Raw genomic sequence first — 19,449 nt, 5'->3', positions numbered from 1 at the left:
TCGTGGGCTCGAGCCCTGTGTCGGGCTCCACACTCAGTGGGAAGTCTGCTTGAGATTTTCTCCCTCTGCCCCTCCCTCCCCATGCTTGCTCTCTTTCTCTCTCTCTCTCAAATAACTAACTAACTAACTAACTAACTAACTAAATAAATAAATAAATGTTTTTTTAAAAAAGAAATAAGTGTAAAAAATTCTCTAGAAGTATGAGGATACATAAGGAACTTTGGTATGATCTATGTTTATGTTTCTTGATTTCTAAGTTGCTTGTGTATCTTTTTATTGTAGATATAGGATCCACCCTAGCAAGAATGGTGCTCAGATATCAGATGAAAAGTACTGTGGAAGAAGCGGCAGCCTCAGGCAGCAATGGGAATTTTTCTGAAGGAATACTTGATAAATTTGATGAATGGACCTTCATTCCAGACTCCTATGTGGACAGTGTGTTTGGTCAAAGTGATGACCTGGATAGTGAAGGTATTTATTATAAAGAAATATTTCCTTTATGTTTTAAGATATTTACACACTGGCATTGAACAATAGAAACTGAGACAAAACCCTGATTTAATTTATTTGGAAAACTTGAGGAAAAATGTGTTCATTATCAGAAGTAGTTAATGCTCACTAATTCCAGTTAAGGTGATGTCTGTCAAGAAAATGTATCTCTGCATTTCCTAAGTGTTATAATACTGACTATAATCAGTGAATGGTGACTAATGTAGTGAAAACACTCTGACTCTGATTGGATTCCATGTTCCTTCATTGACAAGATCCTTTTGTGGCTTGTGTAAGCCCCTTACCCTTATTAAAGATCGTGTTGCCAACCTTCCAGGATTATTTATAAGAATTAGAGAAAATGTATGTAAAGTGTCTGGGAGAGTGCTTCCCAACTAGGAAATGGTTAATAAAAAATATTTTTACTTTTAGAAGGATTAAAATACTTAATACCACAAAAAAAAAAAGGATTAAAATAATATTAATATTTTAATAAGACCCTTGAAATAACTTTAAAAACTGCCATGACAATATATATAATGACAGCAATAGAACTTACATATTTAATACAATGCAGTTTGGTAAAAATGGGGTGAGGTGCTTTTTTAATAACATAGTATGATTGAAAACTTTGGGTAACAGATAAAGGTATTTGAGAGAGCAAACAGTGAGGGTTCTTCCTAAATCCCTAAATCTCTGGCCCAAGTATTTTTTAAAACCAACTTTATTTAGATACAATTAATATAAAATAAAATGCACCCATTTTAAGTATGTATTTTCATGGGTGTTGAAAAATTTATACATCCATGTAATCATCACCACTATTAAATTATGCAACATTTCTATCATCTAAAAAATTTCCTTTGTACTTTTTCACAAATCCCCTGATCCTTGGTCCCTGGCAACCACTGATCTGCTTTCTGTCACTATAGATTAAATTAGTATTTTAAGTTTTATACAAATAAGATGATACAGTATGTTCTCTTCTATGTCTGGCTGTTTTCCATAGTAGTTGTACCCTGTTATACTCCGTCCGGCAATATAAACATTCTCGTTGCTATACATCCTTGTCACACTATAATGCTTGATATTGTCAGGCACTTTAATTTTAACTCTTCTAGGGAAGGTCTAGTCCTAGCTCATTTGGGCTTAATTTTCATTCCCTGATGACTATAGATATTGAGAATATTTTCATGTTTTTATTGGCCATTCACATATTTTCTTTGTGAAGTGTCTGTTCAAATCTTTTGTTGACTTTTAATTGGGTTGTTGTTTTATTATTGTATTATAAGAGTTCTTTATATCGTCAGAGTGTTTTATATTATTTTAGGTAGAAGTCCTCTGACAGATAGATGAATTGCAAGTATTTTCTTCCCATCATAGTTTGTCTTTTCATTTTATTAATGTTAATTTTTAAAGAGCAGAAGCTTTAAATTTAGACAAAGTGCAGTTGTTTTTTTCCTTTTTAAGTTTTTCCTTTATGTTTGCGTTTTTTCTATTCCATTTAGGAAATATTTTCCTATCCCAAATTTGTGAATATTTTTCCCATGTTTCCTCCAGAGAAGTGTTAAAAGTTAGCTTTTACATTTAGATCTATAATCCATTTTAAGTACTTTTTATGTATGGTGTCAGTGAAGGATTGTTATTATTTTTTTTCTGTATGGCTATCCAGTTTTTTTAACATCATTTGTTGAAAAATACTATATTTCTCCATTGAACTATTGGCATGTTTGTCCAATTTAATTGACCATATGGGTGTAGTCCTATTTCTGCATTCTTTATTCTGGACAATTAATTAATGTCTTCATCCTTATGCTGATGCCATACTACCTTGATTACTTTAGCTTAATAGCAGCTCTTGAAATCAGATAGTATAAGTCCTCTGGTGTTTTGTTTGTTTGTTTTTTCCAAAATGGCTCTCACCATTCTTTTTTTTTTTCAAATTTTTTGCATTTCCATATACATTTTGAGTCAACAAATTAATTTTATGCTGGGATTTTTATTAGAATTAAATACATACATTTAATTAGAATTACTATATTAATTATATATTATTAATATTACATAGTATAGAATTAACATATAAATAATTATTTAGATTAAATCATAAATAAATCTGGGGGAATTGATATCTTAATAATATGAGTCTTCTGACATATAAATGTTGTATGTTTCCATTTATTTATCATTCAAAGTTCTCCCACCAATTTTTTGTATTGTATGTTTTTTGTTACTATAGTAAATAGTATTGTATTTGAATTCCAATTTCCAATAGTTCATTGAGGGTATAGAGAAATACAATTGATTTCTTTGTATATTAATGTTGTATTTTGTGGACTTGCTAATAAACTCATGGTTCTAACAGCTTCTTGTTGACTCTATAGAGTTTTCTATGTTCACAATAATGCCAGTTGCTAATAAAGACAGATTGACATCTTCCTTTCTAATCTGTATGTCTTTTTTGTCCCTTATCTTATTGCACTGGCTAGGACTTCTAGTACTATGTTGACTAGAAGTGGTAAGAGTAGGCATTGTTCCCTGTTTTCCACACTTAGAGGGAGAGCATTCAGTCCCTCATCATTAAGTATGATATTACCTGTCATTTTTTTTTTTCATAGATAACCTACTTCAACGGATTGAGGAAGTTCTTTTCTAGTAATTGTTTGCTGAGCCTTTTACTAATGGGTGTTGGAAAATGCTTTTCTGCATCTGTTGAAATGGGCATATTTCCCCCCTTTATTCTGTTAATATGGTTAATTACATTGACTTTCTAATGTTAAACCAAACTTGCATTTGTGGGGTAAATCTCTCTTGGTTATGGTGTATTATCCCTTTTTTGTATTATTGGATTTGATTATCTAAAATTTTGTTAAACATTTTGCATCTGTGAGGGGTATTGTCTGTAGTTTTATGTTTCCTTGTAATTATGAGAATAACGCTAGCCTCTTTAAATGAGTTGGGAGGTGTTCCCAACTCCACTACTTTCTAAAAATGTTTGTGTAAGAGAGGTATTATTTTCTTCTGAAATGTTTGATAGACTTCACCAGTAAAGCCATGTAGATTTGGAAATTTATTTGGGGGGGCTATTTTTAGTCAGAAATTTAGTAACTCTAATAGCTCCATGGTTATTTTGATTTTCTATTACTTCTTGCATCAGTTTTTGTAATTTGCAACTTTCAAGGAATTTGTTGATTTCACATAAGTTGCCACATTTGTTTAATGTTATTCATAATAATTCTCTTACTAAACCTGTCAAACTTTGTAAGATCTGCAGATACTTGATCTTTAATTCTTTTTTTCAAGAACATTTATATATTTTTAAATTAGATTAGCTTTATAAACAACTTGAGAGCTCTTTCCTACTCAAACATGCTTTTCAAATTACATGACTTTATTGTCTATCTGTATATGAATCCTGAAATTCTTGCCTGCTGTTTGTTTGCAGGGGCAGGGCCCAGTGCAGCCTGGGGTTGACGTTGGCTTGGAAGCCTGTAGGGAAGGGAATGTGAAAGAAAGCCTTGGTGTGAGGAATGAGGGAAACATTGTGAAGTCTGTGAAGGTCTGTGTTTTACAGCTGGTTAATGTGTTGAATGAAAACCAGCATTAGAAGCTTTATCTTTTACCAGAATTAAACACATATAGGCCACAAGTAGTTTTATATTTTGTTTTACATAGAGTCCTACTTGGTGACAAGTTAATGGTTCCACCAACAGGAAATGAACAGATTTTAAATGGATATTAAAGAAATGGCTATCCTGGATTTCTTGACCCTTTCACAATGATCTCCAAGAAATTAAATAAAATTTTCCAAAAAAATACAAAATTTAAGACCTGCCTGGAAAATGCAGCCCACAGATAATATTATCTGACACTTTGCACAACTTCAGAGATACATATTTGAATGACACGGGGGCTCCCAGGTTAAAAGACAGTTGCAGTACACTTTTACAATCACACAACCCCCCCCATCAACAGAGCGCAATTTCTGCTAGGCCTAAAAATGCTTAAATTCTTGACACTGGTAATCCATTGTGTCTTTCCTTTTGTTTCCTCTTTAGCTCAAGTTTATTAATTTTATTGATCTTTTCAAAGAATCAGATTTTTGTTTCATTGATTTTTCTCTGTTGTTTGTTCATTTTCTTTTTCACTGATTTTTGCATTAATCTTTATTTCCTTTATTTTACTTATTTTGATTTTATTTGGCTCTTCTTTGTATAGATTCTTAATGTAAAAGCTTAGAATACTGATTTTTAGACCTTTTTTATTTTATAGTATAAACGTTTAAGACCAATACAGATTCTTTTGGGCACCCCTTTAGCTGCATCCCACGAGTTTTATATGTTCTGTTTACATTCAGTTTTGAAATTTTTCTAATATCCTTTGTGATTTTTTAATTTTTTTTAACTCATGGGTTATTTAGAAGAGTGTTGTTTTGTTTTCAGTTTGGAAATTTTTCCAAACAACTTTTTCTGGTTGATTTCAAATTAACTTTGTTGAGCTCAGAGAACCTACTCTAATGATTTCTAGTCTTTTAAACTTAAACTCGCTTTAAAACTTGCTTTGTGGATTGCTGTATGGTCTATGTTGGTGAATGTTCTTTGATTAACTTAAAAGAATATGTATTCAGAGCGCTCACCATAGAACATACCCTCCCCAGTGTCTATCACCCAGCCACCTGGTGAGCGCTGTGAATTGTCTAAGTCTGATGAATCACAGACCTGTACCTCTGAAACAAATAATACATTATATGTTAAAAAAAAAAAAAAGAAGAAGAAGAAGAAGATAGTAGGAAGGGAAAAATGAAGGAGGGTGGGAATCGGAGAGGGAGAGGAACCATGAGAGACTATGGACTCTGAGAGACAAACAGAGGGTTCTAGAGGGGAGGGGGGTTGGGGGATGGGTTAGCCTGGTGATGGGTATTAAAGAGGGCGCATACTGCATGGAGCACTGGGTGTTATACGCAAACAATGAATCATGGAACACTACATCAAAAACTAATGATGTAATGTATGGTGATTAACATAACATAATAAAATAAAATTAAAAAAAGAATATGTATTCAGCAATTGTTGGGTCAATTAGGTCAAATTGGTAGTATTTTTTAGGTCTTCTATATCTTTACTGATTTTTCTCTCTGCCTGTTGTATTTGACAAAGAAATGTTGAAATTGTAGTCATGGATTTGTTAATTCTCCTTTTATCTGTTTATGCTTTGTGTATTGTGGAGCTCTGTTACTAGGTGCACAAACAAAGGATTATAATTTTTTTTGTGTGACTTAATCCCTTTATATTCATCCAGGTAGCATCATTTCTTTCCTCTTAAAGAACTCCCTTTTACATTTCTTACACTGCAAATCTGTTGGAAACCCCTATGCAAATTACTCGAGCTCTTTTTTCATGACTTTGCCCCAGAACTCCCAGCTAAATTAGTCTACATGAATGTTGATCTCCATCTCTTCGTCTCAAGAAAGCCGTTGAGATTTGTTTAAATTCCTCCTCCCTGTGCCTATGACCCTTAGGTTGTCTTCAGGCAGGAAGCCAGGGTGATCATAAGGCTTACATAATTTGTTTCCCTTCTTTCAGGGAGTACACCATCCTGAACTGTCTGTTGCCCAATGTTTGAAACCAGTTGTTTAAAATATTTCATCCAAGTTTCTAGTTGTTTGTGGGGAGAGATTAGGTTTGGTGTTTGTAACTCCATCATGCCTGAAAGAAGAATTCTCTTTAAGTATTTTGTTCTATGGATTTATTTACTTATTTGAGAGAGACAGGGAGAGAGAGAAAGAGATCATGAGCGGGAGGGGCAGAGAGCCAGGGAGAGAGAATCTCAAGCAGACTCCAAGCTTAGTGTGGAGCCCAACACAGGGCTTGATCTCACAACCCTGAGATCACAACCTGAGCTGAAACCAAGACTCGACACTCCACCAACTGTGCCACCCTGGCAACCCTTTAGGTATTTTTAAATAAAGAAAAACATTTGAAATACTGACATAAAAATAATTATAAAATGCCTTTGTTGCTTCTATAAACAATATGCTAACACAACATACACAAACATAAAGTAGGATAATTATGAAAATGTAATAGTTATAAGATATAAAAATGTAATTAAACTGTGAAGTCTATTTTATTAAGATGCTTAAACATAAATTAATTAAAATTATAGGATAAAATAAATTTTAATAGTGAACCAAGTAGGAAGTATTTGTATCAATTTTAAGATTTATATAGAATATTATAAAGTTGATTTTTAGATATGTAGATTTTATAATTTGTTTTGACACTTAAAATTAATTCTTTGTGCTTGTAAGATAGAGAGTGGTAGAATTTATAATCTCATAATTTTGCAGTAATGTCTCCAAATTTTTTATCCTTAATAATATAATTTATTTAATGATCCTTATTTTCTTTAAATCCATAATTTTAAAAGTAGTTCTCTCTCAAGAGGATAATGCCAACTAAACTCATTGTTTCATTTTAATGTCATTCCATAAATGAAACCACATAATATGAAATTTAGAGAGGTTCTCAAGGTTGCTGAATGTGAAATAATTTACTGTGATTCCAATATTTAAACAAAAATTTTCTAAGAGTAAATCAAAGAAACAGAAAAAAATGGCATTGATCAGATCTTTTTAAAAAGATTTTATTTATTTATTTGATAGAGAGCGAGTGAGCATGAATGGGGGGAAGGACAAAGGGAGAGGGAAAAAGCAGACTCCCTGCTGAGCAGGGAGCCTGACATGGGGCTTGACGCAGGGCTCAATCCCAGGACCCCGGGATCATGACCAGAGCCGAAGGCAGATGCTTAACTGACTGAGCCACCCAGGCACCCCAGATTTGTGTATAAACTTTCTTTTTTTCGTGTACACACATGTACTTATTATAATATGTACCTATTTTTTTACTTGGCTTTTTCCTACTGTACTATGAGCTCAGGAGGCATGGATTTTTTTTCCTGGTTATCTTTATTCAGCACTTACTCAGTACTAGTCTAGGATAGCCATTCAAAAACTATTTGTGAAGAAAAATGTAGCTGAATTTTGAAAGTGAAAAGCCAACATAGTTTATTATTTCTATTTTAAAGATGTTACAGTGGGAATTGAGCAATTTCCATCGATGAATATGTGTTTAACCTTTTATGATTTTACTATGAGGCTAGCATCTTATGATTGAGTCAACATTTACTTGCCTTTATTTTATCGTTTAAAAATAGGAAGTGAAGGCTCATTTCTTGTGAAAAGAAAATCCAATTCAATTAGCGTAGGAGAATTTTACCGAGATCGTGCCTTGCAGCGTTGCTCACCACATTTGCAAAGGCATTCCAACTCATTGGTAAGTGAAATTGTGATTATGTTGTGTGCTTTGTTACTTATAGTCTCTTGATAACTGAAATTATGTGCCAAAGCTAGGAGCTACTGGTGCAGAAATTCCCTAGTATATGAAAACTTTATATATAGAATATGTATATATTTATATGTATAAACCATTCTAAATATACATTTTTTTGAGCATGTTTGGGTCATATGTGTACTAAGTATACTTCAGAATGATTTTATCTTTTTTTTTTTTTTTTCCTTTTTAAAGCTTCATATATATGGAGTCCAGGCTAGGTCTCTGTCTTATGGTGTTGGTCCCCAGTGTACTTTAACTAGAAATCTTACAGTGATTCTTAAGGAATAGGAAATGTTCTCTTTGCTCCAAAAAAATGATAGGGATTTTATTATACTTGTCTATTTTTTTTATAGGAACCCATTTTTGATCATGAAGATTTACTGAGGCGAAAAAGAAAAATACTGTCTTCAGATGACTCACTCAGTAAGTATTTGAAAGTAATCATAAATAAATAGATATTTTGAGCAGAATACAGTACTTTGTTAATAACAATTTCCTCTGTTCAAATTTTCTGGGTGTTAATTTCATCTTACATAACCTTCACATTATATTTACCTAATAATACCACACATTATAGAAAAATGAAATACAATTATAGATTTAAAATTTTACCTTTTATGATGTTATGAAAGACTGACTCTTTTATCCTTTCTACTACTTTTCTGAAATGTAAATAATACCATCACCAATGCCATTCTTCATCCCCTTCTCCAGGTCTATTGTTTTTTTATATTACTTCTACCACTTGATTAAATATTTATTATTTATTGTCCAGCTCTGCCACTGGAATGTAAGCTCTGTAGTTTGGTTTCCTACTGGATCTCCAGTGCCTTGAAGGGAGCCTGACACTGGTCGGTGATGAGTAAATATTTACCAAGTGAACTTAGATTACTTGCTTATATTTCCATTGTGTGTTTGTTTTTGATAAAAGGGTCATCAAAACTTCAATCCCATATGAGGCATTCAGACAGCATTTCTTCCCTGGCTTCTGAGAGAGAATATATTACATCATTAGACCTTTCAGCAAATGAACTAAGAGATATTGATGCCCTAAGCCAGAGGTGCTGTATCAGTGGTCATTTGGAGCATCTTGAAAAGCTGGAGCTTCACCAGAATGCACTCACGAGCTTTCCACAACAACTGTGTGAAGTAAATTTACTTTATCCTTTTAACTCTCAGGATATTTGAAGAGCTGTTGCATTTCTATCTTTGGTTAAATCTTTAAAAAGAAGGATCTGCTTCTGCATCACTGGACAGTAGTTCCCCCTTTCTTGGGGTTTCCACAGTGGTATCTTGGTGTGTATGGTGTTCACCATCTTTGAGAAATGGTGATCTGGTAAAAAGGAATCCTAGGTTCTGTCCTGATGATACATGGTACATGGTAGGATGTATCGAGGCTGCATGTTAATCATGCCTTCAATCACTGAATTCTAGGGAGACAGCTTCAGCTGTTTAAAGAGGTAGACCAGAATTAGATCTGGCTTGGTGGCACCGGTTCCGGCGCAGCCCCCAGCTGTTTAACAAGAAGTATGTGTTCCTCTGGCTGCTGGAAGCCTTCATTTCCTCATCTGCAAAGTACAGAGGCTCAACCAAACTATCCATGAGGCATTTGTTGAGTTTTAAAATTACATGCAACTTAAAAGTTGCTTTTTTTATGCTCAAAGTTCCTATTTTCAAAAATTAAAGCATAAAATGATCTGCTGATCGAGTAGTCCTCAGAATATTGACTTTGTTCATCATTTTACTGTACGATGGATAAGAAATCAAAGAAGATATCCTGACAAACTAAAAACATGTTGATACAAATATTTAAATTATTAAACTAAATTCTTAGACTGAGCTGCAGAGTTTGATGAAGGATCATACTTTATAAAAAACTGGTTTATTGCAAATGCATTTTTTCTTTTTTTCTCACCTATAAAATTTACAATACTTTTGAGACGTTTTAAAGCAATATTGCATGTTTTTAAGTACATTTAAGTGGTGTCTTTCCCTTAAAGTTTGTGTATTTGGAGAGAGGGAGAGAGAAGAAGTGTGATCATTTTGTAACCCCAGTGTCTAAAATGCGTTCTCTCTCTCCTTCTCCTCCTCTCTTTGCCTGCCTAAATCCTCCAAGTCACAAGGGTCTCAGTTTAAATGTCATTTCCTTACCTTTTCTTTCCTTCTCCTCTTCTTGCCTCCAGACCAGGTTGGCTACCAGCCTGATTAATGTTTCTATGGCTTCCATGTTTTTCCCCCAATGCTTATAAATTTTTTTTTTTTAAGATTTTATTTATTTATTTGAGACAGAGAGAATGAGAGGGAGGAGGGTCAGAGGGAGAAGCAGACTCCCCGCTGAGCAGGGAGCCCGATGCGGGACTCGATCCTGGGACTCCAGGATCATGACCTGAGCCGAAGGCAGTCGCTTAACCAACTGAGCCACCCAGACGCCCTCCCAATGCTTATAAATTTTGATCTAAGGTATATTGTCTTTACTAATGGTTAACTTCTTGAGAACAGGAGCTGTTTCAGGCTTGGTCATGTCTATTCTTAGTGCCAAGTAAGGTCTGAAATACAGAAGAGCTCAACAGATGATTATGGAATTAATTTATGATGGAATTAATGACTGACACTTGGTAGACCTTCAATAAATATTTGTTAAGCAGTAAATAAAAGAAAACTAGAATTTAACCTAGCTAAAACAAAGAGAATTCGATAAGAGCATGATAGGGTGAGATACATTAGGGTATTCAAAGACCAGACCAGCTCAGAACCTTCTCTTAAGGAAATTTTAAATTGGCAGTGCCAGTAGATGGCACTTTTTACTGCTTGTAGCTGTCTCTACCAGAAAATTTCTCCATTAAAACTTGGGAATAAATAATTTAAAAATATTTCCTTCTGAATAATCAGGTAGGATCTGAAACAGTGGCAGATATTTTGAAACAACTTCTGGAACAAATCCATTAATAAGCTTTATAATCACGTCAAACTCTTTAGAATTTCTGTGAGGATAAATATATTGATATATAAAGAAGAGCATAGAGAAGAGGTCGTTTTGATATTTTAGGCTTTGACAATAATCCATACCAAAGATTTAAAAAACTGACATATAAATGGAAGGTTTCCTATTACCATGGTAAAATTAGAAATTGCTTAAAAATGGAGGTTAGAAATTTGAAACAAAGTTTCATGACAAAGAAGAGGTTCTAAAATGAAACATATATACAATGACTACTTTTTTTTTAAAAGATTTATTTATTTGAGAGAGAGAGAATGAGAGAGCACATGAGAGGGGGGAGGGTCAGAGGGAGAAGCAGGCTCCCTGCCGAGCAGGGAGCCCGATGCGGGACTCGATCCAGGGACTCCAGGATCATGACCTGAGCCGAAGGCAGTCGCTTAACCAACTGAGCCACCCAGGCATCCTACAATGACTACTTTTATGGTTAAATATTATTTATATTAAAATGTATAACAATTTCTAAAAGCTAGTATTTAAAAAATGTATTCCCAGGATTATTTTGTACTGTTTATTCATTAAATAATTCAAATATTTATTGAGGCTTATTCTGTTTCCGTCTCACTCTTGGCAGGAATAATTTACCAAAAAACTAAATTAAACTCTTAACCTTATTTTTGTGAATTGCTTTTTACATTTTAACTGTTACGTTTTCCTGGTTTTTACCCATTTAATAGCAGGGATGGTTGGACCAATCATTATACTGAAGTTCTCTTGTGGATTGTGTTTCCAATTTTTTGGAAAATTCTTAATGGTTCTAATTACCAGAGGTATGGAAGGCAGAAATATTAGCTAATTTTAAGTTTTTCAGATGGTTTTCAGATGGTTAGAGAATTTTAAAATACTGTCTTTCCAGACCCTGAAGTGTTTGACACATTTGGATTTGCACAGTAATAAATTTACATCATTTCCCTCTTACTTGTTGAAAATGAATTGTATTGCCAACCTCGATGTCTCTCGAAACGACATCAGCCCTTCAGTGGTTTTGGATCCTGCAGTGAAGTGCCCAACCTTGAAACAATTTAACTTGTCATATAATCAGCTGTCTTCTTTTCCTGAGAACCTTGGCGATGTGGTAGAGAAATTGGAACAGCTCATTTTAGAAGGGTAAGAAAGGAGTTCATAATTAAATACAAAAGGATTGCCTTACATTGAAGTTTTGTAAGATTGATAAAATATGTTGACATTATTTCTGTAGTAATGGGTTTTAAACAATAATATGATAAAAGATTGAGGGAATTCATATTATGGCTTCTGTCAATTTTCACAATTAATTTTAAAATTAATAAATCTGCTTTGATGCTCTTCTTTGAAGGCAAATTGTTTTTTTTCTTCAAAGCATATAATTTATGAAATTTAATCCTCATTTTGTTTCTTATGACTAGAAATAAAATACCAGAAATATGTTCCCCCTTGAGCCTGAAGGAACTGAAGATTTTAAACCTTAGTAAAAACCACATTACATCCCTATCAGAAGACTTCCTTGAGGCATGTCCTAAAGTGGAGAGTTTCAGTGCCAGAATGAATTATCTTGGTAAGTGTTCTGTATGAGTCTCCTCCTAAACAGTCTTTTTGAGTATTATAGGATGAGTCATACATGGACATGTTAGGTGGGGATATAAAGGTGGCATTTCAATTTAAATTTAATGGAGGAGTTTCAGAGATAAAGTGTACAGGTCAGTGATTTAAAAAAATGAGTTATCAAGCCATGAAGACATGAAGGAAGTTTAAATGTGTATTGCTAAGTGAAAGAAGCCAATCTGAAAAGACTACATACTATATGGTTCCAACTATATGACATTTTGCAAAAGACAAAACTGTGGGGACAGTAAAACAGTCAGTGATTGTCAGGAGTTTGGAGGGAGGGAGAGAGGAATGGGGAGGTGAGTGGGATTTTTAGGACAGTGAAACTATTCTGAATGATACTGTAATGTGGATACCTGTCATTATACATTTGTCAAAACCCAGAGAATGTACAGCACAGAGTGAGCTCTATTGTAAATGATGAATTTTAGTTAATAATAATGTATCAATATTGGCTCATCAATTATAGCGAATACACCAAGCTTATGCAGGTTATTAACAATAAGGATAAAAATGTGTGTGTGTGGGAGGAATGGTGGTGAGGAGAGAAGGGGTTTATAGGAATTCGCTGTACTTTCTGCTCAGTTTTTCTGTACACCTAAAGGTACTCTAAAAATAGTTTATTTTTTAAATACTGAAAAATTAAAATTTTTAATACTGAAAAAATTTTCGAATTAAAAAATTATAATAGGGCGCCTGGGTGGCTCAGTTGGTTAGGCGACTGCCTTCGGCTCAGGTCATGACCCTGGAGTCCCTGGATCGAGTCCCGCGTCGGGCTCCCTGCTCGGCGGGGAGTCTGCTTCTCTCTCTGAACCTCCCTCCTCTCATGCTCTCTATCTCATTCTCTCTCTCAAATAAAAAAAAGAATTCTTAAAAAGTTCTTCAATAATTCATAAAGTGAGGGGCGCCTGGGTGGCTCAGTCGTTAAGCGACTGCCTTCGGCTCAGGTCATGACCCTGGAGTCCCGGGATCGAGTCCCACATCGGGCTTCCCGCTCCTTGGGAGCCTGCTTCTCCCTCTGTTTCTGTCTCTCGTGAATAAATAAATAAAATCCTAAAAAAAAAAAAAAATTATAATAGGTTGCTCATAGGCTAAAATGACAGTTCTTTGGACTCCAAATAGTCATACTACGGTTCGTTGTAGTCTGTGAAACTAAAATGCATATGGCTGCATGACCTGGTTGAAGCAGGAATACTGAGTTTCCTACTGAAGTTTGCTCAGTTTTTTGGATTATAAGTATAGTTACTATTATTATTTACTGTGGAAATAAAATTAACCAGTTAACAGTTTTCAAATTAGTATGGTTAATGTTTTTCATTGAGCACTCGCTCTGTGCAGAATATTATAGTAATACATAATATGATCATCGCTTTTATTAAAAGTCGGGAAATAGTCCATGTTCTCTTAGCATGTGAGGTAACAGGGAATTATGTTTATTTGTAGTCTACCTGAACATTCTAATATTAAGGGACAAAATACTTTTATGGGAATAAATGGGAACTCCCCATATTTTATCTTCCTTAAGAAGATAAAAGGAGGCCACATGCACCTTGCCACCCATGTGACTATTCTATATTGACTCTGTAAAATAATTTTTTAAAAAGATTTTATCCATTTATTTGTTAAAAAGAGAGAGAGGGAGAGAGTGCACACAAGCAGGGGGAGCGGCAGGTAGAGGGAGAAGCAGACTCCCCGCTGAGCAGGGAGCCCAATGTGGGGCTTCATCCAAGGACTCCAGGATCACGACCCAAGCCAAACGCAGATACTTAACTGACTGAGCCACCCAGGCGTTCCAGTAAAATAATTTTTAATACTGCTTAAAAGCAGAATAAAATTTGACTTATTCTAAAATATTTTCTTCTGACAGAACTTTCAGAAGCTAGTAATGATAAAAGCTATGTTAATTTGCATGATACTTTCCTCCTTTCTCCTTTCCTCCTTTCTCCTTTCCTCCTTTCTCCTTTCCTCCAGGCCTCTTGAATATTGACCATGTTCCTACCATGAACCTGAAAACGGGCATAGAGTGATTCCCTCCTAGTGAGCAAAGCAAACCCAGTCTCTGTCCTTAAAGAATAAGTGGTTAGGTTCAGAAGATAGGCATTCAGTAACTAAGCTAAGTACCATGAGGACAAGTTGAGGATGCTACAAGGGTACGTCAGGGGGATCTCATCCACACTGTGGAGGCAGAGAAGTGTCACTGTATCTGTGACATTTAAGTTAGATCTGGAAAGAGGAGCATCCCAAGGATCCTGAGGCTTGGTTAATGTCATCTCAGCTGAATCTCACAAAAATCCTATAGGGTAGGACAGGTATGCTCTCTGCTTGACTGAGGAAAAGGAAGAGAATTTTTGTGTGATGTATTCAGGGGCATAGAATTAATTAACTGGTTGTTGTGAAAGCGCTAATACAACTAAGTTCAAAAATCCGTTTGCTTTGCACTACACAACTGTAATAGTTTTAGAAGTGGTCTTATATTTGGAAAGACGCTTTAGGGAAGTGATATCTGAGTGGGACCACTAAGCCATTAAAATAATCCCATGTGAAATGCAGTTTTGGTTCTTTGAATTCATGAGTCTTTTCCATATATCATCTAAACCTCTTAATTTTTAAGTGGAGAATTATTTATTTTGCCACAAATACTTTTCAGATATAGGCGAAAAATAATAGCATGTTCCTTTCTGCCTCTCAGGAAAACAGCTTCTAGCAGCGTCTTGGAACACTTTGACCCTTGAAGATTTTCTAGAGAAAGCATAACTCATATTTTTAACCTTGAAAATGCTAAGAAATAATTTCTCAAGCCACTTTCATAGAACCATAGATTTTTAGATCTCTAAAGAATCACAGAGTTCATCTGGTCTAGCTGCACTATTTTACAGATGAAAAACAGGCTGAATGATTTGCTCAGTTTCCAAAACTGTGTTCCACAGAATTTTATTGCCTGGAGATACTTCATAGTGTATTTCCTTCTTGGAAGTTCATAAAGTATATGAGAATATTGAGAACTCTGAGATATTTCACTTCATTTTATTTAATGTTTCCCCAATCTCTTAAGATCAAAGAATGCTTTTATTAAGCAACATCCATTACTATCCCATAGAACACTCTTTACTAGGTGGTACTATAAAGAATTTTTATCTTTACATTATATTGTGTATTAGTATTCAAAGTGTTTTGTTATACTTATGAGTAATATGAATTAATCCATAATGTATGTACACATAATGATAATATCACACATAAGTTGGAAGGAATATTCTAATAATTTTTACTTTGTACAGATGTTGGACAGATGAATTTATGTTTGGACAGTTGTTTAGCTTTCAGATGAAAATATGCTTATAAGTATGCTGCATTGTTTTTATGTTTAGTAAAAGGAGTAAGGGAGTTACCTTATTTTAAAAGTAGAATTTTTTATTGTCAGCATGTGAATAGAAATTAAATTAAGTGACAGGTCATTGATAGCTGTTCTTATTGTCAAATCTAAGGGAAATCTAGTTAAAATGATTAAAATGTCCCTCATCTCACTTTTATTTCTTTTAGCTGTTATGCCTTTTTTGCCTTCTTCTCTGACAAGCCTAAAATTATCTCAAAACAGCTTTACATGTGTTCCAGAAGCAATTTTAAATCTTCCACAGTAAGTTTATTATTTTAATTTTAAAACCACATGAGCTGGAACAAAACCTTTAGAAACACAGTTTTGACTTAGGCATATTAATTGATTTATAATTTGTAATTGATTTCTAAAGCTACTCAGTTTAATGTTCTTAAACCTATGAATGTTAGAATTTTCCTAGGCAAAAGACCCAAGTTGTTACTTGGACTTTTTAACTTTTATATTAATATAGGGTACTATTGTGTTGAGACAATTTAAGGTTAATTAACTGTTGCACTATTACAAACAATTGAGATTACGGTAGCTATCACTTTAACTTTTTTTTATTTAATTTTTTTATTAACATATAATGTATTATTTGTTTCAGGGGCACAGGTCTGTGATTTGTCAGTCTTACACAATTCATGGCGTTCACCATATCATGTTAACTTTTAAATTTTACTTGCTCTCAGAGGTTGATATGCTCCTAGGATATTATTAACTTTGAAATTATATTTATGTTTGAGTGACATTTTTGGTGGAGATTAGGACAATTTATATAGCTCCAGGTATTTGGGGATATTTCTGGTTAATTTCATTAAAAATGAAAGCTTCCTGTTAACTATAAATTTAGGCATTAATTAAATTTCAAATGTGTCATCTTAAATACTATTCTAATTGGGCTATACATTATAAGCCAAATCTATAAGTGTATCTGTGCAAATATATGCATATACAGGCAAATAGTGCTTAGTTATAATCTAGCCATAGAAGATGTCAGACAGACATATAATAGTTAATTTCAGTCTAGCTTTAGAATGCATCAGACACTGTTTTATCCGCTCAGTGGTGGATCATTGTCTTTAATCTTCCTAATAAAACTATTATTATCTCCACTTTATAATGAGAACATTATTTTATTAAAGGGATGAAGTAATTTGCCTAAATCACAGTTCTTAAACACTGGCGACTCAATTTTATACTCTCAACTCGTGCATATAGGCACCTCTAGAATACAGGTGGTCCTATGTTTTAAACATAATGTATTCCTGAAAATGTGTTTGAAAGTCAAATATTTATAGAAGTTGATTAGGGAGACATGCCATAAAGAAGTTTGCTTCCCAGGTAACTAAAAATATTATTTAGTTCTTAATTACTCTATACTTTTAGACAACATCTTCAGGCATACGTTTCTAGCCTTTTGTATGTATTTCTTCAAATGTATTCTTTTGTTTCACAAAAGAACATGTAATTGGCCAGCTTAAGTCCCCACTGAGGCTAACAGAGACTTCTTTTGAACACTCTGTTGATTCTTGGCTTTATCTAAGTTGTATTGCTTGTTAGATATACACATCTTGTCTCTAATACAGTCCAATTAATTTTCTTATTTTTATGTATCTTTATGAGATACATAGGGCAAAATCCAGTGTCATTTTAAAATGAGAGCAAAAATGTTATGCAGACCTGAACTTTGGTCTAGCAGGCTGTACAACTGTGTGAGCTTAGTTAGAATTAATTCATTATGGTTCAAAAATGCTGGATGAAAGGGGTCAACATATAATTGTAAAAGTCCAGACAACCTTTACGTAGTCAAATATATCACACTGATTGTCTTTATTCTTTCTACACACGTATGCTTATGACATGTGTTTTTCTGTTGTTTCCTGCAAACTTTGGAGAGCATATTCCTGAGAGCAACTAATTTGCATTGAGAGCCTACTGTATGCAAGACATCATGTTCAGTGTTGAGATATTTATCACACTGAGACAAGCTGGTAAAAGGTTATGCCTATGCACATTATTAATTAGCTCTAGGGCACAGTCTCTGAAGAATCCCACAGTAATGAGGAAAATGAAAAGAGAAGTGGGGGAGCTACATATTTGTAACTCTTGAATAGAAGGCATATTTATAAATCTTGTATAGAAATGACCATTTTTGCGTTTGTTCATTATGATTTCTCATGTATCATAAACATTGGTAAACACTTGGTCTTTCTCTCATTCTGACTTTTTTTATGTTTCTGAAGTAAGGAAATTAGGCTTCAATTTTGCTTTTAATAGTCCTTATTCATTTAAATGTTGTTCCTAGTGAGATATGCTTTTTTTCTAGCCCATATCTACCTATATATACACAAAAACATACATGCATACTTAAATATAAATAATGTTAGTTTTAAAGTTGTGTCTCACTCTGGTGAAAATTTCTTGTGATGTTATTTCATGTATTTTGGAAGCACTCATTTGGTTTTTATCATGATATTGTATTGTTCTAGCTTGCGATCCTTAGATATGAGCAGCAATGAAATTGAGTATCTGCCGAGTCCCGCACACTGGAAATCTTTGAACTTAAGGGAACTCTTGTTCAGTTTTAATCAGATCAGCATCTTGGACTTGAGTGAAAAAGCGTATGTGTGGTCAAGAGTAGAGAAACTACATCTTTCTCATAATAAACTGAAAGAGGTAAGAGGTTATCTTATTTGTTTAAAATGATTGCCAATTTAAAAATGTGCTTTTGTGATTTGAAAATATCACAAATTATCATTTTGAAAATCTGTCATTTGATATTTCTTACCTTTGAATAAGATCTAATCCTACCCTGAAGTAAATGGGCATATTAGCGTAGATTACCTTCCTTCAAAATCACTTTGTGCTCTATTTTTAAGAATTACATGAATATACATATTTAATCATGAATGTGTGTAATGTATTAAGTGTTTTGCTTTATCACTAAATCTCTGATCTGTTAACAGACTCGCAGATAATCTACATTTCTCAAGTTGTTGCTGAGCCATCTGTAGCATGTGTTTTTCAGCTGACTTTCTCTCCCATTTTCTTAAATTTCTGCATTCCTCCATCATGCCGCCCTTTAGCCCAGTGGATCAGCCTTTTTGGATTCGCTCCCTTGCCTCTATTATAAATCTAAAACTGATTATTCATTCATCGCAGAAAAAAATATAATTTTGCCAACTTCAGGTTTTTTTGCCTATGAAAGCCAAAAAGAATTAAGTGTATGAAACTGTGAAGTTCAGAATAACTGTGAATGGTTTTTGGTACCTGATTTTTTTTGCCAGCAAATTTATGCTTTTCTATTGTAAAAGTAATGCATATCGCTTAATAATTTGGAACAGGAAAAATACCCTCCTATTACAATGCCACCGAAAGCATAAACATTTAGTTGTATTTTAAGAACGTTAGGTTGCATGTAAGTTTATGACTAGATCTTTATAGCTTTAGTAAAGAACATAGTGTAAAGGGACAGACTGAAGCCACTGGTGATTGGATTTAGATAAATATAAAGAACTTCTTTACTTTTAATATTGTGAGGAGATAAATACGCTACCAAGGGAGAATAGATTTTTTAAGAATATAAATAAGTGACTTGGATTGTTTTGGGT

At 33.9% G+C, this 19,449-nt stretch overlaps 1 protein-coding gene across 1 annotated transcript in view; it reads left to right on the top strand.

Moving 5' to 3' along the window:
- LRRK2 (leucine rich repeat kinase 2) overlaps positions 1–19,449 on the top strand; it is a 140,111-nt gene that overhangs the window by 56,005 nt on the left and 64,657 nt on the right. Inside the window, exons 20-27 of the mRNA XM_021690397.1 lie at positions 283–471; positions 7,705–7,823; positions 8,237–8,306; positions 8,815–9,032; positions 11,735–11,985; positions 12,264–12,412; positions 16,003–16,096; positions 18,328–18,514. Coding sequence (XP_021546072.1) covers positions 283–471; positions 7,705–7,823; positions 8,237–8,306; positions 8,815–9,032; positions 11,735–11,985; positions 12,264–12,412; positions 16,003–16,096; positions 18,328–18,514 — 1,277 coding nt within the window. The remainder of the gene's footprint in view (positions 1–282; positions 472–7,704; positions 7,824–8,236; positions 8,307–8,814; positions 9,033–11,734; positions 11,986–12,263; positions 12,413–16,002; positions 16,097–18,327; positions 18,515–19,449) is intronic.

Source organism: Neomonachus schauinslandi, chromosome 5 (genome assembly GCF_002201575.2).
Source record: "Neomonachus schauinslandi chromosome 5, ASM220157v2, whole genome shotgun sequence".
Taxonomy (NCBI): domain Eukaryota; kingdom Metazoa; phylum Chordata; class Mammalia; order Carnivora; family Phocidae; genus Neomonachus; species Neomonachus schauinslandi.
Note: the sequence above shows the minus strand (reverse complement) of the source record. Positions and strands in the feature narration are given on the sequence as shown.